The 23822-nt window shown below is 58.1% G+C and overlaps 1 protein-coding gene across 1 annotated transcript; it reads left to right on the top strand.

Annotated features, from left to right (window-relative positions):
- Positions 1–355: 355 nt before the first annotated feature.
- Positions 356–14689, top strand: SLC38A3 (solute carrier family 38 member 3). Its single transcript, XM_044253528.1, has 16 exons — positions 356–406; positions 8112–8261; positions 8356–8437; positions 8618–8733; positions 9324–9397; positions 9481–9573; positions 9676–9757; positions 10908–10990; positions 11080–11138; positions 11347–11511; positions 11593–11672; positions 11951–12051; positions 12287–12411; positions 12495–12639; positions 13567–13670; positions 13759–14689. Exons 2-16 carry the CDS (start codon positions 8161–8163, stop codon positions 13861–13863), a joined length of 1515 nt encoding a protein of 504 aa, XP_044109463.1. The 5' UTR covers positions 356–406; positions 8112–8160; the 3' UTR covers positions 13864–14689.
- Positions 14690–23822: the final 9133 nt, after the last annotated feature.

The raw sequence follows: 23822 nt of genomic DNA, 5'->3' as shown, positions 1-23822 counted from the left end.
GAGAGCACCCTTCACCGACGTTAAGCACTGCTCTGTTCTCTTCTGGCTTCGGGGAGGTGAGGGCCAAGCATTTCAGGGGTTAAGGGGCACTCAGAGAGAATCTGCTCCGGACCGAAGCCTTCCTCCCACAGCACTCCGCTAAGCCCCTCTCAGAGCAGCTGCTCTTCTACCTAGGGGCTCTTTAGCGCTCGGGCTGCCCCTCTGCTCCGAGCGGGCCGGACCCCCTCCCCTCCGCCTCTCCCCAGACCAGCCCCTCCTCCCGCCCGCCGCTTGGGATTGGCGGGCCGGGGGCGGGCCAGGGGCGGGGCCGGGCGCCCTTCATCCCCCGCCGCTGCGCTCTGCCGGGAGCAGAGCGGACAGCGCCAGCCAGAGCGGAGCGCCGTGCGTCCCCCACCCGCCGGGCCAGGTACCGCTGGGTGCGCCGACCCCCGCCCAGGGCACCGGGCGGGCAGAGCCCTACTGTGCACTTTCCCGTCTGTAGCCGGGCTCTGGGCAGCTCCCCTCGCTCGCCCTGCCCCGGGCAGGCGCCCCAGCTTCCATAGAGCTGGAACCCCGCGCGCTCTGGGCTCAGGTCCGGGAACCCGCCAGTCAGGGCTCGGCTCCGAGCTGGAGCTGGTATCCCCGGGGAGGCACTTCGTCGCCTCGGGGCCTGTCGGCCGCGGCAGGCGGGACAGCAGGAGATAGCAGCCTTCGGGGCTGGGGCCGCAGGACTCCTTGTCCCGTCTCGGGCGGTGTGCGAGGGGCTTCCCGAGGCAGGACTAGCGGGGACAAACTGGAGAGGGTCCCGGAGCGGGGCCGAAGAGGGGCCGGGAGCGGGCCCTGGAGCGCTGCCCCGACGGGCGCCTGACAGGCCAATCTGCCCGGCTGGCACGCCGGGAGTCCGGGTATATTTATCCCGGCCGCGTTGGGCAGGGGCTTGAGGGCAGATCGGGCCAGGCCGCCTAAGGGGCCGCGGGGCACATGTTGGTCCCAGAGCCGCTGCCATTTGCAGCCGGGCCAGCGGGCACGGCGGGCACAGGGCGCGTGTGGCTCTCTGGCCTGAGGGCGGGGCTCTGTGCGCGCTCCTTGCCGCCTCATTGCCGGGTGGGGGTGTGAGAGCTGGCGCCACGCACACGCGCGGAGGGAATGGACGAGGCCTGGGTTTGCAGGAGCCCGCCCCCGCTCCATTAGCCCCTTGGATTGGCCACAGCGAATGCGTGCGTTTGTTTACACCCGGGGAGGGGGAGGCCAGGGGCGGGGCCTGTGGGAATCCGCCCTCTCCCCCCACAGTGACCTGAGCCCTGAGCGCAGGCAGGTACAGGCTCTAGGACAAGTCTTAGAGGGACTAAGTCAAAGGTCCTTGCACCTTGCACCCTGGGGGACCCTCAACCCAGGCCCATCCTTCCTTCAGCCGGCCAGTCCTGTCCTTCCTTCCGTGGCGGCCTTGGGCCACTGTTCTGTGCCTGGAAGAAGCTTTTGGACCTTCCACCCCTTCCTCTTCAAGTACACAGTCTGGCATGGGAGCTCAGTTCCCTCTAGAAAGGAAGAAAATTCCTCAGAGCTTCTCTTTCTGAAGCATAGAAAGTTGGAGAGATCTGGAGACGGTTCCATTTTGGGAGGGGGAGGTTCTGCACCACCTTGGAAGTCTTCCTGAAGGAAGCACCAGAGGTGGGAGGAATCAGGGGTGGGTGAGGCCAAGCCTGGCACATCTCCAAGAGAGCTGGAATGACTGGAATCAGAAATGAGAATCTCTGACCCCTTGGGGTTGGGGACAGGGGGCTGGTTCTCTGGAGAGGTTGTGGGTCTATGTCTCAAAACTTCACTCTGCCTGGTTTCATTGAGCCCATGTATTCACTGGCTTCTCAAACCCTTCTTTCTTGGGGACTGGTTCTTTCGGCCCCCATCACTACCCCCCATCCCCTACCCCACCCTAGTCCAGGGCTCCAGGTGGCCAGACCATGACAGATTACCCCTGTCCTGGTGCTTGCTGCCCTAGCAGGCGGCCTTGGAGCCGTGAGCAAACTGAGAAACAGAGGCACAAGATAGCCTAGGTGGTTCACAGTCGCTGGGTAGGGCCAGGGAAGGTTTTTGAGCTGAACTGAGGGTACCCTCAAAGCCCAGGCTGGGTGTGGAAACAGGCACTCATTCAGAGGGGAAAGCATGCTTTAGGGGAGTGACTGACCGCAGGGGAGGTTCGGTTTGGTATCTGTGTATGTGCAGAAAGCTGCGGTGGGATGTACAGCCTATGCTGTGGGAAAATAGGAGCCCTGCAGGCACACGGTCTAGTGTAGACACGCATGGCCAGGGGCCACTTGGAGCTAGGCTGAGATGGGCTGGGGGCTGGCCAAGGGCCTTGAACTGGTTCTGTTCACTTAACAGCATGTACTGAGCACCTACCGTGTGCTCTACACACCTTCAGTCTGGGGGGTGGACAGCTGGCCTTTGACTCTGGATAAGAAGACAGATGTGGGGGTGGGGGGTGCACTCTAGAGGACCAGGCGGGGCTTCTGGGGGCTAAAGGGAAGGACCAGCTGCTGGGGCAGGAGGGGCTTTCCGGTCAGCGGCCTGGGGTGGCTTGGTTTTGAATTTCCGCTCTGCGGGCCACGTCCTGTACACAGCCTCTCGGCCGGCACGTCTGCACACGTGCGTGGCTGCTGAGAATGGGGGTCACTTCAATCGACTGTCACCTCTGTGTATATTTTCCATTGTCCCGGTAGACAAGCGCTGGACCGGGAAGGGGGTCTTTCCAGCTGGGACTGGCCGTGCACCGGCTTAGTCCCACCATCCGGATGTCCCTGCACCTAGCTAATAGAGGCCCAACCTGCCCGTTTAGGATCCTGCAAATGCCGTGGCAGCCTTCTTTCAGGCCCCCCCCCAGTTTCTGCCTGGCCGTCCCTGTGGTGCCCGCTGGGCCTGCTGCCCACTCACCTGGGCCTCTGGCTCCCTCTTCCCTTCTCACTCTTTCTGGGGTTCTCTCTGTCTTTCACTAGTTATCTCCCTGTTTCTCTGTCTCTTTCCACTTGGCTCTCTCTGGCTGGCTGGCCAACTCTGTCTCTCACCTCCCTGCTTGTCTCTCTCGCTCTCTGTCTCCTTGTCTGAATGTCTGTCCACCTCTCTATGTGTGTGCATTTTCCTGTTTGTGTACCTCTATATCTATCTGCATTTCTCTTTCTCCCTGTGCCTCCCTGTCTGTCTGTCTGTCTGGATCAGTATGCGTGGACACATGTACCATACATATGTGCTTTCTGTTCTTCCTCTTTCCCAGTCCTCTCTTCCCTCCCTCTGCTTCTCTGCTTCTGCCTGACATTGGATGGTGCCTCTCCTCCAGCCCGACCTTGCCTTTAGCCGCCCCTGCCAGGGTCTCTAACGAGTCCTGAGCTGCCCCAGGCCCCTGCTCCAGCTTTCCTTGGGGCTAGAAGTCCGGCTGTCCAAATATTTGGCCGCCTCCAGGGGATTCCGGGTCAGGAGGGAGGAGGATGGGCTGGCTGGCTCGGGGTCTCCCCTGCCCCTGGGGGGCCACAGGCACGTGATGTCCTGTCCTTTGCCTCAGCTGGGCCTCGGGCTGCACGTCCCTCTCAGCAGGCTGGCCGTGGGGGGGAGGGGGCTGCTCCTGGCTCTGGCCCAGTCTGGAGCCAAGAGGTTCCAGCTGCAGCGTCCACTGGGGGAGTAAGGAGGGTCCTGGGCTGGGTGGGAGGAGAGGCCTAGGTGTCTCGGGGTAGGCCCAACTCTACACGGCTGTTGAGTGTCTAGAAAATGTACCCTGTCACAGGAAAGTCCAACTTCCGGCCCCAGCTGGGCCCCTCAGATCCTCCTAGACACTTCCGGATGCCCAGAACACAGACGCACCGACCCCAGACACCAGGGCCAGGGAGCTGAGACGAGGAGAGATTGGTGTTGCCAACACATCAGCGTTCTGGGCCATCTTCCTTTCTCTGGATGTGCCCCCTCCTGCACACCCCCGCCTCAGGACCAGCCCCGCCTTGACCAGCTACTTACCCAATATTGTGGACAATGAAGGAGTAGTGGATGAGGGACTGGGTCTACTGAGGTCAAAATCTGGATTTGTACACCTGGAGGAGGGGCTAGGGGTGTATAGGGCTTTAGCACTCTCCCATGTTCAGAACACCTTCCTGATATGCCCTATGTCTAGTCCCTGACCTCAGCAATCATCTCCCCACCAATCCCTGGGGCCGGACCTTGAGAACGCATGTCTCAGACACGTCCATTGAATCCCGTTTCCCTGTTGACTGATAAGTTGTTCTAGGATGGTGCTCACCCTCTGAAGCCTGGAGAAGCAGGTGGGCAAGGGGTGTTGGGGTAGGAGGGGCACCCTGTCTTCACCGAGGTGGGGAATAAGGATGGCTGAGCTGGACCTGGGGGCAGGCCTCATCCCTGAGCCCCCAGGGATGACCACATTGGACCCACAGGCCAGGTCAGCTGCCTCGCCCAAGATCTGGGCTGAGGTTAGGACTGCCCGTGCCCCAGAAACCTGGGAGCTGCTGCAGCAAGTTCTATGGGGTCTGTGCCTTTACTAAGCATATGTGGCCGCAGGACTGAGGGAAGGACAATGTGGATGCCTTCCTGGGGATAGCCCTCTACTTCAGACCCACTAATGTCCCTGAACACTGGGGAAGAAAGCGGTGGCCCAAGGATCATGGGACCGAGAGATATGTATCCCACAGCAACTGATGCAAGCAGTGGCCTGGATTCCTGGGCCTCGAAATCTTTAATTAGCCAAACTCAACACCTGTCGAGGTGTGCCTGACAAATTCTCACCCCGTGATGTCCGTGTGGGCGAGCGTTACCTGCGGCACTATCCCAATTGCTCCTGGCCTCGCCTTATCTCCCAGCAGAGCAAACAGGCCCCAGGGCAGTGGCCTAGGCCATCGATTTCCTGCCCAAGTCCATGCTGCCCCCACGACAGATGCCATTCTGATGATCTGCCCAAGGTTGCAGTGATCTCTCTACCCTGGAGCCTGACCCTTCTCTGGGAGCCCATGGCATGGTCTAGGACAAAGGCCTTGGAGAAGCTCCTCTCTCTGTCTCCAGCTTTGCCAAACCTCATGGGACCCTGGAGGAAAGGAGGACACTGCAGTCCTGAGTGGGGATTTCTCTGCCCATGGTCACAGGGTGAGGCAGGGCCAGGCCAGGACTCAGACTCAGAATGTCTGCTCTGGGTTGTCCCAACAGTAGGTCAGACTTGGCTGGCAGCTTGCTTTAGGCAGAAGCTGTCCCTGAGTCTACCCTGATTCCCTGATACAAAGGAGCATGCTAGGCGATAGGCCTGAGGGCTGGGAAATGTCAGAAATGGGCTGCCAGCCTCAGGGAATGGCTGGGGGCCATTCATCTCCACCCTGGCTTCTCAGCCCTTAGCCCTGCCCTACCCTGAAGTACAGAATGCTTGACCTGGCTTTCAAGGCTTTGTCAGCTTTGTTTATGGCAGTGGAACCTTCTACAGTCTGTCTCCCACCACACCTTTGCCCAAGCTGTGCCCACTGCTTCATGTGCTTTTTCCTATTCCATGATTTGGGACTCCTGAGATTTCAGAACTGGTCACAACACCTCCTCCTCCAGGAAGCCTTCCTTGATGCCTCTGTCTCCCCGCCGCCCCGCCTTTTAAAAGAAATTATTTATTTATTTGACAGAGAGAGATCACAAGTAGGCAGAGAGGCAGGCAGAGAGAGAGAGAGAGAGAGAGAGAGAGGAGGAAGAAGGCTCCCCACTGAGCAGAGCCCAATGTGGGACTCGATCCCAGGACCCTGAGATCATGATCCGAGCTGAAGGCAGAGGCTTAACCCACTGAGCCACCCAGGTGCCCCTGTCTCCCCTTTTTTAAGCACTGTATGGCTTACATTTAGTTACTATAGGAGACATAGTGTGGGGGATATGTTTGGGATTTTGTCCCTTCCAGACTGGAAGCCACTTAAGGCAGGATATTCCATGTCCTCTCTGGGATCTCAAGCCATGCCAAGACCCAGCAGTGACTGGTTATGAGTAATAGACAGGTTGTGAAAGTCCAGGCCTAAGTCCTACTGGGGGGATGGGGAACCTGGAGACAGGAACTCGCACTTTGGCCATGACCATGCCATGGGCTGTGGTCTCCCTGGAGGTAGTGCCTGGCTGCTAGGGAAGGATATTAAGGCAGAGAAGGGTGCTTTGTCCAAGCTGCCAAATCAGCACACTCTGAGGGCCTGTCCCAGCCTGCCCAGGGTGGGAGGCCTGAAAAGGGCAACCCCAGCTGAGAGCCAGGGGGCACTCTGGAGTTACTCTGGAGATAAGGTGCTGGTATCACCACACCCAACTGGGACCCTTGGAGAGGGGCTGGTGGTGGGGCTTAGGGCAGGGGCATGAAGACAGCCTGACTTCGGGGGCTCCCGGCCAAGGCAGGAGAGCACGAGAGGAGCCGGTCACATTGTCATGGTCCTGAGTGGGCAGGGCTGGAGGTGCGACAGTTTCAGATGCCAGCATGAGAAGAAGGAGAGGACGGTTGAAGGAGTCCAAGGATGCCAAGTGTGGGGTCCTCAGGACCGAGGTGCCTGGGATCTGCACTCTGGCCTGGGACTGCCTAGGGCAGCGGTGGGCTGGTCCTTTGGTCAGTTCTCTGTGCCTGGGGCCTGAGGCCTGAACCCAGCTTCCTATCTCAACTCATAGCCCTGAATGCTAAGACCCCCAGTGCTCTGGGTTCTAAGCAGACCTGAAACCATCAAGGTTCAAAGGAGGCGGGGCATTCAGCATTCCCAAGCAGACAGGGTCCATGGCATCATGACGACACTCTGGTGGGGTCCCCCGCCCCGGCTCAGTCGGTAGAGCCTGTAACTCTCCATCTTGGGGTTGTAAGTTTGAGCTCCATGTGGGGTGTAGCAATTACGTAAAAATAAAGCCCTAAAAAAGACTCCGTTTTGGCAGACCTACATGGCGGTGCTGTCCCGTCCTTGGTTTCCACTCGGCTCCTAGCTCTCCTGCTGGCCTCTCTGGCCTTCAGGACGTCCTTATAGACCTGGGGCACTGTGTCCAGGTACCTTCTGGGCATGAGGTAGGTGGCTCCCAGCCCCTGTGATGGGAGAGGGGCCAGTGAGGTATGTGGCAGGGGGCAGGGGTAGTGGAGGGGAAAGGAGGGGAGCTGATTCCTTGCAGACCTAGCAGAGCCATGCCCTGAGGGCAGGGAAGGGAGGATGATCCAGTGGCCCAGGCCCCTCTATAGCAGCCTCAGGCCCTGAGTTCCTGGCCTGGGGTTCCAGGAAATGGGGAATCTGCTCAAAGGGTCCACTCCTGGATGGTGACCCCCTAAGGGGTGGGGGTATTCCCTAGCAGGGGAGGAGAGGTTCAAAGGAGAACATGGCCATAAGGCCAGCGCTGTGTGGAGGGTGACGCCTGTGTGGGCCAGAGAAGTCGGCCCTGGGACACTCATTTCCTGGAAGGCCCCCTGAGGGCCCTTCGAGGCCAGGCGGGCAGGGCCCAGGTGTCCAGCCACCCAGCACCGCCTCAGGCCTCCTGGCTCCGGGGGGGTACCCTTTGCGCCTGCCGTTCCCAGCGCCAGCTCTCAGACCACAGAAGGGCCTTTGTTCCGGCTGCCAGCAGTGCCCGCCGGGCGGCTGGGAACAGGGCCCACAGCCCTCACCCTCTCCCGAGGCCTCCAGCCGTCGGGCAGTGCCATTCTAGGTTGGCTAGGAGGCCCCTGGCACACAGGGCCAGCACAGGAAACCGTCTCCCGGTATTAATGTCAGGGAGGGGGAGTCGGTCCGGGGCCCACCCCCAGAGTGCGGTCTGGATGCCTGGAACTCAGCATCCTAGGGTCCATACACCACTGGGCTCTGAACTCAGGTCATCTAGCTGATCCTCGCTGGACAGATGGAGAAATGAGGCCCCAATGGGCTTGCCTGGGCTGACATGTAAGGCAGGGGAAGCAGGGAGCGCTAGGTACGGGCCTAGGGGCATCCCCTCAGGGTGTCCTGGAGAACTCAGGTATCTGAGTTCTACTCCCCCAAAAGCAGGGCCCAGGGAGGCAGCAGACACAGCTGCACATGGCCGTAAGTCCTGAGTGACCTTCCAAAAGGTCTAGAGCCAATATGGCTCTAGACTTCTGGTGGGAATCCCGGGAGCAGGGATAACCAGAGGGACCCATCACTTCACAGACTTCCACGTCACTGTGAGAGCCAGCACTCCTGGCTGTGGCTCCTGACCATGGAGGCGCCTCTGCAGACAGAAATGGTGGAGCTGGTGCCCAATGGCAAACACTCGGAGGGGCTGCTCCCAGGCACCAACCCCACAGCAGGCAACCAGAGGTGAGCCGAGGAGGGACCAGGTCATGGCTTGGGACAGGGCAGGGTGCTGTGCAGGAGCTAGAGCTGAGCTGCCTGCTCTGGCCTGTGCCTGCAGGGTTGAGGGCCCCAGACGGAGCTGCGCAGAGGGCGAGGGCTTCCTCCAGAAAAGCCCCAGCAAGGAGACACACTTCACTGATGTGAGCGGGGGTGCAGCAGCGGGGGCTTGGGATACAGCGGGGAGCACGCCTGCAGCAAGGAAGGGCTCTGGGGCAGCAGCAGGAGGCTAAGGGGCAGTGAGGGGGGAAATGCTGGGAGATCCTCCGTGCTTTGCCGACCCCCCCCCCCGCCAACCTCCCATTTCACTCTGGTGCCCGCAGTTTGAGGGGAAGACCTCATTTGGGATGTCGGTGTTCAACCTCAGTAATGCCATCATGGGCAGCGGCATCCTGGGGCTCGCCTATGCCATGGCCAACACGGGGATCATCCTTTTCCTGTAAGTCCCCTCAGCGAACCCTCTGGAGACAGGAGCCCTAAACAGGCCACCACCAGCCATGACCTCCCAGGACCCACCAGTTTCCCATCCCAAGACCCAGGCTACAGTGAGTGGGCTTAACCCAAACCACAGCTAAAAAAAAAAAACAAACAAACAAAAAAACCCTCCACGGCCAGACAAACATCTCTCATTTCGCAGCAAACCCACTGAGATTACGACACTGGGCAAGCCTAACAGACCCGAGTCTATCCTTCTACCACCTTCCCATGTGATGATCAAGCCTCCATGGCCAGGCCTTGTGCGGGCACACATGTCCTTTACCTGGGAGCTCTGCCCTGCTGCCCAAATGGAAAACATGTTTGTTCCAAGAACATGAGGAGGTGGTGCTCAGAGGCCCCTTCTGGGTCATAGCTCACCCTGGGTCAAACTGGGAGGTGTTCGCCACTGCTGGGGCTTGTTGAACTTGCATCTAGACCTGTTGGGGGTCCAGAGACCTGGGTCGCAGACCCACACACCCTGGCCTCCCAGAGCTCCTCGCCCCTGCCAGCCCAGGAAGACTCAGATGTCTTCCTTTCATCCATCCTCCTCAGGTTCCTGCTGACGGCCGTCGCCCTGCTCTCCAGCTACTCCATCCACCTGCTGCTTAAGTCCTCAGGGATCGTGGGTGAGCCTCCGACCCAGCCTGGAGCAAGGGAGGGAGGGACTGGGGGGAGCACCCCTGACTGTTCTGACTCTTCGTGCCCACAGGCATCCGTGCCTATGAGCAGCTGGGCTACCGGGCCTTTGGGACCCCTGGGAAGCTGGCAGCAGCCCTAGCCATCACACTGCAGAATATTGGAGGTGAGGCTGGCAGGTAGACACAGGCAGGCGGCGGGCAGGTGGGCAGCCCAAAGGCTGGCTGCTTCGGCTGAGCCCAGCGCCTGCCTACCCCTCTCCCCCCAGCCATGTCCAGCTACCTGTACATCATCAAGTCTGAGCTGCCCCTTGTCATACAGACCTTCCTGAACCTGGAGGAGCAAACCTCGTGAGCCCCAGGGTGGGCGGGGCTGGGTGAGGGCGGGAGGCCTCAGTCTACCCCTTCATGTGTACTGCCAGCCCCTGAAACCCAGGCTGGGCTAGTGGGAGTGATGAGACCGTGCTTGCAAGTGGCTGCTGGAGGGGCAGAGAGCTGCCAGCAGAGCTAAGATTCAGTGGACACTCATTTAGGGAGCACATAGGGGAATCCCCCAGAAGGGCCAGCTGGGATAAGGGGTGGGGCGAGGCTGAGGTAGCCGGGCCCCACCTGGGCCTGGACCCAGCCTGTGAGCACGGGAGGGCCTGAGAGCCTTGGGCTTAGCTCTAAGCACCTGCTATTCCTGACTGTGGCTTGGGTGTTAGCCACCCCCCCACCAAGAAATTAAGCCCATGGTGTCCCAGTTGCCCATCGTCAGTTTAGCCAGCACTAATGGCATCAACCATGTTTTGTGGGTGGAGACAGAGAAGACAGCCAGGCCCTGCCCTTGGCCACACAGCCCAGGTAAGCAGATGGATTTGAACTTGAGAGCAGCTCTGGGAGGAACCCGTCAGGATTCTTCCTTGTCCCCCCTACCTCCCCTCCACCCCTTACCCCCAGTCCTGGGGACCTTTCCCAAGGAGTTGGCCTTTAGGCTTCCGTGGGAAGGAGGGTCTCATTCCTTATCCCTTCAGTTCTCTATGACCCCTGTCCCTTGGTGGGGGGGGGTGCAGGATGATGCAAGATACAGATGCCAGGAGGGACCACAGGGGCACTGGAAGTTGGCAAGTGCCTGAGACCCACTTGGAAAATGTCCCACCCCACCCCCAGAGCCAGGTTCTTTCATTCGGTGTCCCCCCCCCACCACCTCCCTGGGGCCCTGGGGGCCACTCCCTGGGGAAGCTGGACCCAGACCTGTGTGTCCTGAGAAAAACAAGAGCAGTGACTCTACCTGTGGTGATCACCAAGCAGGAGCCGAGTGCCCTAAGTCCTCACCTCGCCCAGGAAAGTGCTGAGAGAACATCCATTTTGCAGATGGGGAAAGGGAGACTCAGAGCTCTGAGCGAGTATTTTTCAGAGGTCACTCAGTAGCACCGTGGGTGGCACTGATTAGGTATGGAGACAGGCCCCCACCCCCAAGGCTGAGTAGAGTGACGTTGGCTCCCCCCTCCTGTCCTTGCAGGGACTGGTACATGAATGGGAACTACCTGGTGATCCTAGTTTCTGTCACCGTCATTCTGCCTCTGGCGCTGATGCGGCAGCTTGGTGAGTGCGGCAAAGCCGTGGCCTTGCAGGGGGATGTTGGAGGGGTGCGGGAGGGGACCCCAGTCTCACAGCCCCTCCCCACTTTGCAGGCTACCTGGGTTACTCCAGCGGCTTCTCTCTCAGCTGCATGGTGTTCTTCCTAATCGCAGTGAGTCGCCCTCCATGCTGGAGCGGAGGAGGGCAGGTCACCTGGGGGAGGGTGCGGGGGGGGGGGGTGCTCCTGTGCCAGGCCATGGGGTCAGGCCTTTCTGGGAAGCCTGGGTCAGAAGGCAGCTCCTTCTGCCCTGACCCAGATGTGGCTTCATAGTGATTCTATGAAGCCTGGCCCTGATCTTGCCATCCTTCCCACAACCCAGGTCATTTACAAGAAGTTCCACGTGCCCTGCCCACTGCCCCTCAACTTTGCCAACGTCACAGGCAACTTCAGTCTTGTGGAGGTCACCAAGGAGGAGGCGTCACTGCAGGCTGAGACCCAGACCGCAGCCCTCTGCACCCCGAGCTACTTCACACTCAACTCCCAGGTCCCGACAGGCCAGGGTGGAGATGCTGGGCCCCGTGAGAGTGGGGTGGGCTGCCCTGACGTGGTCCCTGTGTCTCCCCAGACGGCGTACACCATCCCCATCATGGCCTTTGCCTTCGTCTGCCATCCTGAGGTGCTGCCCATCTATACAGAGCTTAAGGAGTAGGTGTCTGTGGCGGGGGGGTGGGCGGGCCCCTGGAGCTGGTTTGGGGAGAACGAATGTGATCCCGACAGGACAGGGGGTAGGGGGTGGGGAACGACGGGGGCCAAGTCACTTTTTCAAACATCTCCATGGCTGCCCTGAGGGGCGACTGGGGGCAAGAGGGAGACATCCTCAGCTGCCAAATGGTGAGGGTGTGGTGCCAGAGAGACCCTAGGGCCCACGGGGACCTCTGGGGTGGCCCAGCTTGGCACCAGTCCCCTCCCCTGCTTTGCCACAGTCCCTCCAAGAGGAAGATGCAGCACATCTCCAACCTGTCCATCTCCGTCATGTATGTCATGTACTTCCTGGCTGCCCTCTTCGGCTACCTCACCTTCTACGGTATGGCTGGAACATGGGGGCAGAGGCAGAGGCCAGGCTGGGGGGCACGGGGCTGGCTGGCAGCCATGGCGCCCTGCATACTATAGGCGCTAAGTAGGTGCGCGCTGCCTGATTGTGCCCTGCAGCTGTGGAGGTGAGTCTGTTGCCACTCCCCACAGTGTCAGGGTCAAGCCAGGCTCAGAGCCCACCCCCCCTCCCCGGGCCGGCTGCTGACCACCCTCCCTGCCTGCCGCAGACGGAGTGGAGTCGGAGCTCCTGCACACCTACAGCAAGGTGGACCCGTTTGACGTGCTGATCCTCTGCGTGCGTGTGGCCGTGCTCACAGCGGTCACGCTCACCGTGCCAATCGTTCTGTTTCCGGTGAGCCGGTGGGTAGGAGGACCAAGGCAGGGTGGGCAAGAGGAAGCTGACAGATTGGTGACTCTTCCCACCCCTCCATCCAGGTGCGCCGTGCCATCCAGCAGATGCTATTTAAGAACCAGGAGTTCAACTGGCTGCGGCACACACTTATTGCCATTGGCCTGCTCACTTGCATCAACCTGCTGGTTATCTTCGCTCCTAACATCCTGGGCATCTTCGGGGTCATCGGTGAGGGTCTGGCCCAGCTGTGTTTAGAGGCAGGGCACTGACGCATAGAATTTCCTATCTGCACATCCTGGCAGATTCCTGAGATCATGCCCTACATTTAAGTGATGGCTGCTGGCCAGGTGCACAGCTTGGCTTCCTGTCTGAGATTTTTTTCCTTAAGGCTATTCTAATCCTTTCTGAGGGCTCAAAACCAGAGACAGCTCCCCTTGCTAGGGGATGGGATGGAGCCCAGGTGCCAGGGACCTCTGCAAAAGATCTCACTGAGTCTTGTCCCCATTTCATATATAAGGAAATTAAGGTCCATCATGATTAGGGGAATAGCAGAACCATACGGCTGTTAAGTAGGGGGCCTTGATTTAGCTCTAGGATCATGGAACTATAGGTTTGGTGTTCTGTCCACTATCCCATCCCAGTTGGGGCTCTGAACTAGAAGATCTGATAATTCTAAGATATCTTTGGGGTGACCCAACTCAGGAGACTCAGAGACCCAAGTCTGCAGGGACCAACACATAGGCCTGGGGGCTGAGTGTCAATGATATCATAGACAGGACTGGAGATTCTATGTATCTGAAATCTGACTCAAAATGATTTAAGCAGAAAGGATGTATTGGCTCAAATAATGAGAAAAACCTTCAGGAAGAGCTGTATCCAGGAGTCCATTATCTTCAGGGCTTTGTCTTTATCTCGTAGCTTGCCTCTTTTCTTTGCTAGCTTCATTCACTGACAGATTCCTCTACTGCCAGCAGCACTAGCTTTCCATCCAGGTAGACAGAGAACAAGGGGAGGGACTGGTAGGCTCTCCAGAATCAGGCAGAGCTCTCAAGGGGAGTCTCCAGGTGAGACTCTGACAATAAGGAACGTTTGATCTCATGGAAGGGTCCACCTCCGGACCTCAGCCAATGTGCGGACATGCCTCGTTCTTTGCAGGTGCCACATCGGCCCCGTGCCTCATCTTCATCTTCCCCGCCATCTTCTACTTCCGCATCATACCCACTGAGAGGGAGCCTGCAAAGTCCACCCCCAAAATCTTGGTGCGAGGGTCCTGGAAGTTGGCGGCCTGGTGTGGGGCTGAGGGGGCTGCCCTGACCTCACCCCTGACTCTGATTCCTGACCTCACAGGCACTTTGTTTTGCTGTGCTTGGCCTCCTGCTGATGACCATGAGCTTGAGCTTCATCATCATTGACTGGGTGTCAGGGACCGGCCAGCATGGAGGAAGCCACTAGGAGGAGACACCCATCCTGTTCTGTCTACTCGTCCAAGTACACCTGCCCAGAGTCTTCAGCCCCTGCTCCCCATCCAGATAAGGGGGAGGAGAAAGACGTGGTTAACACTATGGCATTGGGCCCTGCCTCACGTCCTCTCCATGGAAGGTTTTAGCTACAGCCAGGACCAAGGCCTTTAGGCCACTACCTTGCTGGGCTCCCATACTATCGGGATTCATGGGCTGTGAGCAGGGTGGGGCTGTACCCTTGCTCCCTCCCTCTTGCCTCAGGCCCCTCCAAGCCTCTGTTCACCTTGCACAGATGCATACACTAAGGTCCAGCCGCTGCCTCTTGAGGTCACACAGCCTGTAGGGTAACTAGAGCTGGAACCTAGACCTGCAGCCATCTCCCCACTTGCTGCTGGGGCGTGGTCTGCACCCTGGGGCCTCATCTCCCTCAGCACACTTGCCTTTTTCCACTTCTGTCCCCCAGGCCCCTTTTAGGCACTTGGACTCAGGCCCTAGGCTACTCTTGTCTCCTTCTCCTGGCCCCGTCACCAGAAGCAGCACCCCCCCATACCTGGAGCCAGCAAGTTCTTTTGAGTGTGAGGCTGGTGTGGGCACCCCCAAGGGACCCCTACCCTGGCCCTTCACCAGTCCTGGGGAGGCTGGGACTCCCCCCACCCCCACCCCAAGCCTGGGCCATAGCTCACATTCCACTTCTGTGAGAAGAAAGAAGCTAGGGACCGGAATGTCTCTGCCCCTGGGAGCCGAACACCCAGGGGCTGCTCTGGGGCAGGAGTGGAGAGGCAGTGGGCTGCCTTTTATAAATATCATACATCAGACCAGCTCTGTTGTGTATCCATGATCCCTGTGGGCCCGGTGCTCTTGGAAAGTGGGTAGAGGTCGGGAAGTGGATGGTAATGGGAGCCCCTCCTGCCTCCTTCCCTGAGATGAGGGTGGGGATGGGCCCCCTTCCTCCCAAACCGGCCAGTGGCATGCTCAGATTCAGCTCTGGATTCGGGCCAGGCTCAGCACAGACCTGCTTTCTCACGGGGTGAGGTGGGGAGGAATTAATGAGGCCCCAGGAAATGGGACAGAGAGAGGCCTCCGGAAGGAGGCAACGTGAGGTGCATCACCAGCAGCTCCAGGGAGGGTCTGAGTGGGGGGCAGCCGAGCCCTGCGGAAGCCCTGCCGAAGGGCCCCCTGCCCTCCCTGGCTGCCGCATCGGCCCTCTGTCAATGCCTTGAGTCTGGGAACAAGAGCCCAAGAATCCTGTGACCTGTCAGGCTGATCTTCTATTGAGAGTAAAACCCACTGTGAATAAAGGTGGGTTAGTCAGTTCCTGTACTGGGGGCCCGGGGTTTTGAGTAGAGGGTCCAAAGCAGGGCAGGGCTAGTCTAAGGATGCAGGGTGGCCTCAGGTGCCTTGGCCCCCGCTGGGACTGGGAAGCTGCCCATTGCCTGGGGCAGGCCTAAACCAGCTGGTATCCAGCAAGATGGAGCTGCCCAGGCCTTGGCACCAAACCCTCATTAGGAGAGACCCCGCACCCGGCTAGGCTGCCGGGGAAAGGGCAGCAGGAAAAATCCGGTTTGAACTGGCAGGGCAGTTGCCAGCTTGGGAAACCCCTGAAGAAAGAATTTCCTCAAGCTGGTAGCTGCGAGGCCCCTGGCAGTGCCAGCTGACCAGAGGGGGGCTTCCTGAACCTAGTTCCTTTTAGCCCCAGGCGCCTGACTCCAGCCTGGGGACTTACCCAGGAGGCCTGCAGCCCCAGAAAAGAGCTGGGCACTGGCCTAGAGGGGGCTGCAGCCTTATGGGGGTCTCTGGCTTCCTCCTTATCGGACTGGGTCATATCCCTGCGTGGAAACTTTAGCTCCTGGAGAGTGGGAGGCAAGGAAGGACAGGGTCCAGCCTGCCGACAGACCCTGGGGGTCTTTTCTCATACTCCGTCTCTCCAAAGAAGGCTGCAGGTCAGGGCAGCTGCAGGCCTGCCTGGATTCCTTTCAGACCCTGGGCCTGACTTAGGCTTCTCAAACCAAGAGGATTGGCTCACGGTAACACCACCTGCTCCTCCCCCCTCCCCACCCACACAGAGCCAGGGTAGAGGAAGAACTCTGGCCCCCCCAGAGGCCTTCTCTGCCTGCCCACCTAGGTCTCCCCCAGCCTGGCCACTGGATAACCCTCTCCGGGGGGGGGGGCAGATGATGCGGCCACCAAACTATATCTAAAAGCCAAGTGTCCACATGGCTGCTTAAAAATGAGTATCCCTTGTCCCTGGCTGTCAAGGTCCAGCTGGTCAGGGGTGCCTCGGCGGCTCAGTTGGTTAAGTGTCAGACTCTTGATTTCGGCTTATCATGATCTCAGGGTCGTGGGATTGAGTTCCGAGTCAGGTTCTGCCCTGGGCAAGCAGCCTACATGGGATTCTCTCTCTCCCTCTGCCTCTCCCTCTGCCTCTCCCTCTCTTGAGCTCTCTTTCTCCCTCTATCTAAAAAAAAAAAAAAAAAAAAAAAAAAAGTCCAGCCACTCAGCCCCCATAAGGGTGGGTCTGCAGGCCCTGGATCATATTTAAGCATTTTTGTATGTTTTGAAGAATTTCCTAGGTCTTTTTTCTCTTCTTTTTTCCTTTTTAAAATTTGCTCTGCTTGGGATATTAACAAGTTGAAGCAGCCGGAAAGTTCAGCACAGGGGTCTTCTCTTCACTGCTTTTCTTACGATTGTTTGTAATAGCAAAGTGAGATGATACAGACCAGGAAAAGGGGCCAAAACCCCGCTTTGGTCTTATCTGAGCCTCCCTCCTTACCTGTGTGCGTGTGCACACCTCCCCCTGCTGATGGAAAAGAAGTTCATTCATTTAACAAGTGTCTATGAAGATTTCCCATTCTAGGCACTCTGCCAGCATTGGTACACACAGCAGTGACCAAAGTGAAGGCCCCTGCCTTCCCGGAACTTACATGCTAGGCATGGGATTGAATTCAGACCAGAAACATGAAACATAATCAGGGAGTGACATCCTTTGTTAGAAGATGGTCAGGCAGTACCTTAGGGACTGACAATGGCAAGATAAGGGCAACAAAGAGTAGGGGTTCTGGAGGTGGGTCCAAGGTGGGCCTCATTAAGAAAGAGATGTTTGACCAGAGATTTGGAGAGGGAGGAAGTCATCTGGATGCCTGCAGGGAACATTCCAGCCAGAGGGATCAGCCTGTGCAAAGCCCTGAGGCAGAAGTTGCCCAAAAGAGGGGCAGCAGAGAAGTCATTGTGGCTGATGCTGAGGCCGTCAGACAAGTCTAGGGTGACTCTAAGGCTGTCCAGGGACCAAACTGGCACCGCATCTGCTGAAGGAGGCAGTTCTTGGAAGGGAGATCAGTTTTGCCTATGAAATCTTTAAACAGGGGCACCTGGGTGGCTCAGTGGGTTGGGCATCTGCCTTCCACTTGAGTCGCCATCCCAGGACTCTGGGATCAAGCCCCACATTGAGCTTCCTGCTCAGCAGAGGATCTGCTCATCCCTCTCTCGGCCCCTCCTCCCACTTGTGCTTGCTCCCTCTCTCACTCTTGCTCTCTTTCTCTCAAATAAAAAAAATCTTTTTAAAAAAGATTTTATTGATTTATTTGACAGAGAGATCACAAGTAGGCACAGAGGCAGGCAGAGAGAAAGGGGAAGCAGGCTCCCAGCAGAGCAGAGAGCCCGATGCAAGGCTCCACCCCAGGACCCTGAGATCATGACCTGGGCCGAAGGCAGAGGCTTAACCCACTGAGCCACCCAGGTGCCCCATAAATAAACAAAAATCTTTTAAAAGAAAGCTTTCAACACTGACTGGACATCAAAGTGGAGATGCCAAGTCGGCGGCTGGATATGTGACTCAAGAGTGGCCAGTGGCCAGTGCTGGGGCTTTGGGTCTGGGAGGCAAGGAGCCTAGATGAGAAGACAGTGGAGTACAGAGTACAGATAGGAGGACAGCAGTCAGGAGGGAGCTCTGGGACCCTCCTATTAGGAGGAGGAGAGATGACGTGGGATCCAAGAAGGAGCTGAGCAGGGGGAGCCAGGAAGAGGTGGGAGAAAATGCAGGAGGAAGCAGGCTCCTGGGAGCCAGGCAGGGGTCAAATGCCTGGGAAGGTGAGCGTGGAGCTTCAGCTGGGTTTAACAATGTGTGGGGTCACTGAGGACCCGGTCCAGGGCTGTTTTGTGCAGGAGGGGCAAGCCTGACTGGAGGAGGCAGAGGAGGGCGCGGTAGGACTTGGCGAGACCAGGTATAGGTGACCTGTGTGCAGTGAGAGGAACAGAGCCAACAGAGGCATTTAGGAAGACTGGGGAGAAGCTACTGAGGGAAAGAGAGTAGACCGTGGGTTGGAGGTAAGTGAAGGCCAGGGCTCTGGAGACACTGGGCTGGAAGACAGTAGCTGGAGGTTGGAAAATAAGCACCACGAGTATACACGGCAGACCCTACCAGGCCTTGCCAAGCTTTGATAGCCAGAGACATGGGAAAACACATGGAGGGATCCAGAGGACTCATCCAGATACCTGCCTTGACCTCTGTTTAAATTTCCTCCAGCAACTGACTTTCAAATAACTTGGAACAGTAATAATTGACTGGAAGTCACTTAGAAAGAGTAGGCCTGGAAAAAATCTGAAAGAACAAAGCTGCTTTCAAAACCATAAGGTTGCAAACCTGCCCTCCAACGCACAGCGGGACCTGGACAGGATTAGACCGCGACGTGAGTCCCCACACCTCCACCCGCACCCCATCCTCTGTAGAAGGCGGCCTCTGCTGTCCCCTGGCGGCCAACAGCCGGAGTCCGGGCTACGCCGTGACCCACTCAACACGTTGCAGGGCTGGGTGGCTGGGATGGTCAGCTGTGGCTGTGCAGCCGGGCCTTGAGACTCTGAGGCAGTCTCCAAAGGCTTCCGGGCTGGTGCGTGGAAGGAAGGCAGGCAGGAAGGCTCGGGGAGGGACAGGGGGAGGAAAGGTGGCCAAGGAGGGGCCGGGACCTTAATGGGGGGCGAGGGGGCTGCGGGGAGGGCATCCTGGGCAGGTGAGTGAGGAGCTGCCAGTCCCACACCTGGCCAGGTCCTGGGAGGATGGGGGAGCAGGCCGGGACCTCTACAGGGTTGCCTGATCTGGAAGGAAGAAAAGGGCTGGACTCCCAGAGCCACTCTTGGGATCTAGCCTTGATCTTGCCTTCTGAGAGTCCCTCTCCGCGTGACAGAACTCCTCTCCTTATCCTACCCACGTCGACACCGCGGTCAAACTCAGAGCCCCTCACTGCGCAACCAGCCCTGGGCTGGGCGTCCACGGTAAATAGAGAGCCCGCTGGGAAGTGCCTGCCAGGACAGTGCCCCATAGGCGCCTGAGACGCCTGATCTCCGCTGTGAATTTGGGGAGGCAGAAGCGGCAGAGGGTCCTGGAACGGAGGGTGTAAAGGTGCCAGGACCAGAGAGAGCTGAAGGCAGCTGTTAGGGCACGTTCTGGGGATGGGCCGAGGGAATGCTCATCCTCTATGGCTGGAAAGGCTTGGCAGGCTGGGACCAGGCATGGCAGAAGGCCACGCCACGGAGGGCTCGGAACCAGAGGACGCTGAAGGGCTGCTGCCCTGTGGAGAGAGAACCTGAGTGGCCTCTGATGGCAGGCAGGTCTGCGGAGGCCGGGGCCAGAGCCGGAGACTAACCGAGGCGAGAAGGCAGGCCTGCGACAGCCAGTAGAGCAGAAGGAGAGGGGGAAGGCTGCGCGGAGGCGGAGGCAAAGGCGTAGGGCGGGGGAGCGCCGGATCTCGGTTCCCGCGCTGCGCCCGAGGCACGCCAGGGGGCGCCGCTGCCCCGCGAAGCCTTGCCGTGCCTCCTGCGGCCACCGAAGTCCCGCACTCCCGCCTAGAGAGGCCCCGGAAGAGGCGGGGCGCGCGCTGAGAGACGGCTTCCGGCCTCAGTTCGGCCCGAGAGGCGGGGGGTGGGGCGCGCCGTGGGTGGGGCCTGGGTGCGAGAATTTGGGGAGTGGGGTCAGAAATGGGGCGGAGCTACAGGGCAGCGGTGGGCGTGCGGGGGTGCGCGGGCTGGAGGCGGCAGGACTGGAGCTAGTAAGCCGTGTGCCTGAGCTCCGGGCCATTTCTCTCATGAACTACAGTCCCAGGGCTCCGGGGGCCCTAGCGCTGCGCAAGGCCTGAGGGCAGGGCATAGAGCCTTGGAGCAGTGAAGAAAGGGGAAGGGAACTCCAGAGGGGAGGTGAGAGGTGCACAAAGGTGGGGAAAGCAGGTATGGGACGCGGGGAAGTGTTTTGACAGATTTTCTTTAAATGTCCATCTAGAGGCACCTGGGTGGCCCAGTCGTTAAGCGTTTGCCTTCTGCTGGGATCGTGATCCTGATCATTGATCCATGATCATGATCTTCTGGGATCAAGCCCCTCATTGGGCTCCCTCCTGGGGTTGGGGGAAGCCTGCTTCTCCCTCTCCCACTCCTCCTGCTTGTGTTCCCTCTTGCTGTGTCTCTGTCAAATAAATAAAATCGTTAAAAAAATAATAATAGGGGCGCCTGGGTGGCTCTGTGGTTTAAGCGTCTGCTTTGGGCTCGGGTCACGATCTCAGGGTCCTGGGATCGAGCCCTGCATCTGGCTGTTTGGCAGGGTGCCTGCTTCTCCCCTCACCCCCACCCCCAGCCTCCCTGCGTACTTGTGATCGCTTTCTCTGTCAAATAAATAAAATCTTTATTTTTATTTTTTATTTTTTTAAATATTTTATTTACTTATTTGACAGAGATCACAAGTAGGCAGAGAGGCAGGCAGAGAGACAGAGGGGGAAGCAGGCTTCCTGTCGAGCAGAGAGCCTGATTGGGTGCTGGATCCCGATCCCAGGACCCTGGGATCCTGACCTGAGTGGAAGGCAGGCTTTAACCCACTGAGCCACGAAGGCGCCCCACAAATAAAATCTTAAAAAAAAATAATAATAATAAACATCCATTTGGAGGAAAGGACAAATCTGTGGAGAGGGGTGAAATTGCACCAGCCAGCCCAAACCTGCTAGAGGAAACAAGCTCAATCCAGGTATACATGCCCTCCCCAGTCCATAGGGTGAGGCTACTTTCTAGGGGATGATGGACAGCCATGTCTCAGTAGGCTTCCCTCCATTACCTTCACCCCCTGCCTCCCTCCCTGCCTTCTTTTTTGTCCACAGGGGCCTGCCATACTCCTTATAGCTGCCAAAGGGAACTTTAAAATAGCAGATCATGGGGCACCTGGGTGGATCAGTCCTTAAGTGTCTGCATTCTGCACAGGTCATGATCCCTGGGATCCTGGGATGGAGCATTGGGCTCCCTGCTCGGCAGGAAGTCTGCCTCTCCTTCTCCCACTCGCCCTGCTTGTGTTCCTTCTCTCACTATGTCTCTCTCTGTCAAATAAATAAAATCTTTAAAAAATAAAAAATAATTATAAAATAGCAGATCAACCTCCCTTAAACTCCCCCCTAGCTCTCAAACGAAACAAAACAAAACCCCTAGTTGTTTCACAATTACATTTGGAATAAAATCTAAACTCTTCTCTGCCCCCATGGCCCTGACGATCTGGCCCCTGCTGACCACCCCCTAGCGCTAGCCCACAGCCTGGACTGTGCTGTGACATCCCGACACCCCATGCCAGCCCAGGACTTTTGCCCTGTCTGGTAGCATCTCAGAGGCTTTTCTCCAGCAGCCTAATGCCGTCCCCAGGCAGGCTCATCCCTTTCACTGTGTAGCTGGCTTCAGTGGCAGCATTTGTTCCCTGCAGTAGGGCAGAGCAATGTCCCACCCCCCAACCCCCCTATTCCCCCCAACCCATGCTCCTTGCTCAATGACCAGCATCCCTCCTGGGACAAGTCGCCTTTCTCCTGTCCCTCTACTCCCAGCTACCATCTATAGGAGGCCCCTGAGCCCAGGTGGCTGGGCCTTGGAGGCACCTCAGGGGCTGCTTGCTCTTGCATCACCTTCATTAGGGCTGTTTTTGCTCCTTCATTAAATTAAATTCCAGGAAGCATTGCTAATGAAGGCCCTAACGAGTCGCGGGAGAGGCTACCAGCCCCAGCCTTTGGACAGAGTGACAGAGAGGGCTAGGCAACAAGGTGAACAGAGAAATGGCTCCTGGGAACAGGCTGATTATCATTTCCCAGGCCCTCTGAGGCCCCGGGGTTTCCTGGGGAAGGTGGCCTTTAGAGTCTGTGTCTGCAGCAGACACAGTGAGGAGCTGGACCACAAACTCTTCAAGGATAAGGAGAGGGACTGAGCTTGGACTCTGCCCCCAAGCCCCGAGGGCTCCCTGGGCAGTTCTCCCCCAGTCGTGTCAGTAGCAGCCTGAGCTCCAGGACCAGTTGGCTTTGCAGAGCCAGGCGTGGGTCACAGGCTGAAGGCTCAGATGTACCCCTGCCTCAGCATCTCTTGGGGACTTGGGAAACCCCTGCCTGCCCTACTCCTCAATAAAGCCTCTTGGCAGTCTTCTCTCACAGCTTTGTACCTCTTGCTCTTGCTATTCTGGTCAGGGTGGCCTCCTTTCTGTTCTAGGAACATGAAATATCTTTCTACCCCAGGGTCTTTGCACTGGTTGTCGCCTCCACCTATCACTCTCCTCTCGGTTTGTCACCTAGTTGGTCCCTTACCATTCAAAGTTCTTCTCAGACTGTTACTCCTGGTTTGTCACCTAGTTGGTCCCTTACCATTCAAAGCTCTTCTCAGACTGTTACTCCTGCGTACACTCTCAGTGGCTTTCTTGTCACCCTGTTGATTCCCTCTGAAACCGTGGAGTTCATTTCCCTGTTTACTTGTTTGGCATGGGCTCTTTTTTTTTTTTTTTTTTAAAGATTTTATTTATTTATTTGACAGAGAGAGGGATCATAAGTAGGCAGAGAGGCAGGCAGAGAGAGAGAGGAGGAAGCAGGCTCCCTGCTGAGCAGAGAGCCCATGCGGGACTTGATCCCAGGACCCTGAGATCATGACCTGAGCCGAAGGCAGCGGCTTAACCCACTGAGCCATCCAGGCGCCCTGGCGTGGGCTCTTGAAGGCAGGGTCCCAGCAGCCTCTCTCCCCCTAGGGTTCTCAGCACAGTGGCTCATGTGGGTTCGTGGGTTCGCAGTAGTCACTAGCTGCATAGATGACTCCTCTTCGCAGATTAACACCCCCTCCCACTCCCCCCCCCTCCCTGTCAGGTGGAGTCCCCTAGCCCATCCAGTAACTTCTGGCCTGAGTTCTCCCAGTGAAAGCCAGTTATCTCTGAAGGAGGAGGATGACCAGGAAGGGGGATCCTGGACCTCAAGTCCTCCCAGGCTTGGGACTCTTTCTCTGGGGAGTAAGAGAACCCTGGGAAGAGAGGTTTGGAAGGAAGGGGCAGAGAGGGCAGGGTAGCTGACTCCAATCTCAGAACTGCTCCTGGCCTAGAACAGGAAGGGGGAAGTGCAGAGGTTGTACCAGGAGGTGGAGCCTGGCTTGGGGCTGTAGGGAGGGAGCCATCTCTGGCCACTGAGATCTATAAGCAGAAGCAGCTGAGGCTCTTATCTGCAAGGCCTGTGATTCCGGGGCCACAGAGTTTTGTTGGGGACTCCCCGCCACCTGGGAGCCATGGAAGTGAGGGTGGTCAGGATCCTGGATTCTGGGTGTCCCTGTGGGGTCCTGCCTGTTCCTGGGCTCTGGGTAAGGGCAGACACACCCACCTCGAAACTGCTTTTGAGGAAGTGCTGGTAGCTTCCCCTTCCTGGAGCCTGTGGGCTGGGGTGTCACAGCCCACTGAGAGGGTCTCCATTCCTCCCCCTGCTCAGGCTGGTACATGGTAGGACCTCAGTTCCAAGCTGGCCCTGTGTGGCCTGTGGCGAGTCCCGGGGCTATTCTAGCTGTCCCAGTGACCAAGATGCTAAGCAGGCATCTGCCACTTCTCCATTCCAGCCCCAGTGCTGTCCCCACTTCTGCTGGCTGTCATTTCACTGGCTTTTATGGTCTAGTCCAGGGACAAGTCCTGCCTCCTCCAGTGCCCATGAGGCCCTGGCT

This window comes from Neovison vison, chromosome 6 (genome assembly GCF_020171115.1).
Source record: "Neovison vison isolate M4711 chromosome 6, ASM_NN_V1, whole genome shotgun sequence".
NCBI classification, from domain to species: domain Eukaryota; kingdom Metazoa; phylum Chordata; class Mammalia; order Carnivora; family Mustelidae; genus Neogale; species Neogale vison.
This window is presented reverse-complemented; position numbering and strand designations above follow the sequence as displayed.

What these genes read in the sequence shown, in the direction of transcription:
- SLC38A3 (XM_044253528.1), top strand. Translation starts at nt 8,161, where the DNA reads ATGGAGGCGCCTCTGCAGACAGAAATGGTGGAGCTGGTGCCCAATGGC. An exon ending in AACCTGGAGGAGCAAACCTC is followed by an intron (nt 9,758 to 10,907) that starts GTGAGCCCCAGG and finishes CTGTCCTTGCAG; the next exon opens with GGACTGGTACATGAATGGGA. An exon ending in GGCGCTGATGCGGCAGCTTG is followed by an intron (nt 10,991 to 11,079) that starts GTGAGTGCGGCA and finishes CCCACTTTGCAG; the next exon opens with GCTACCTGGGTTACTCCAGC.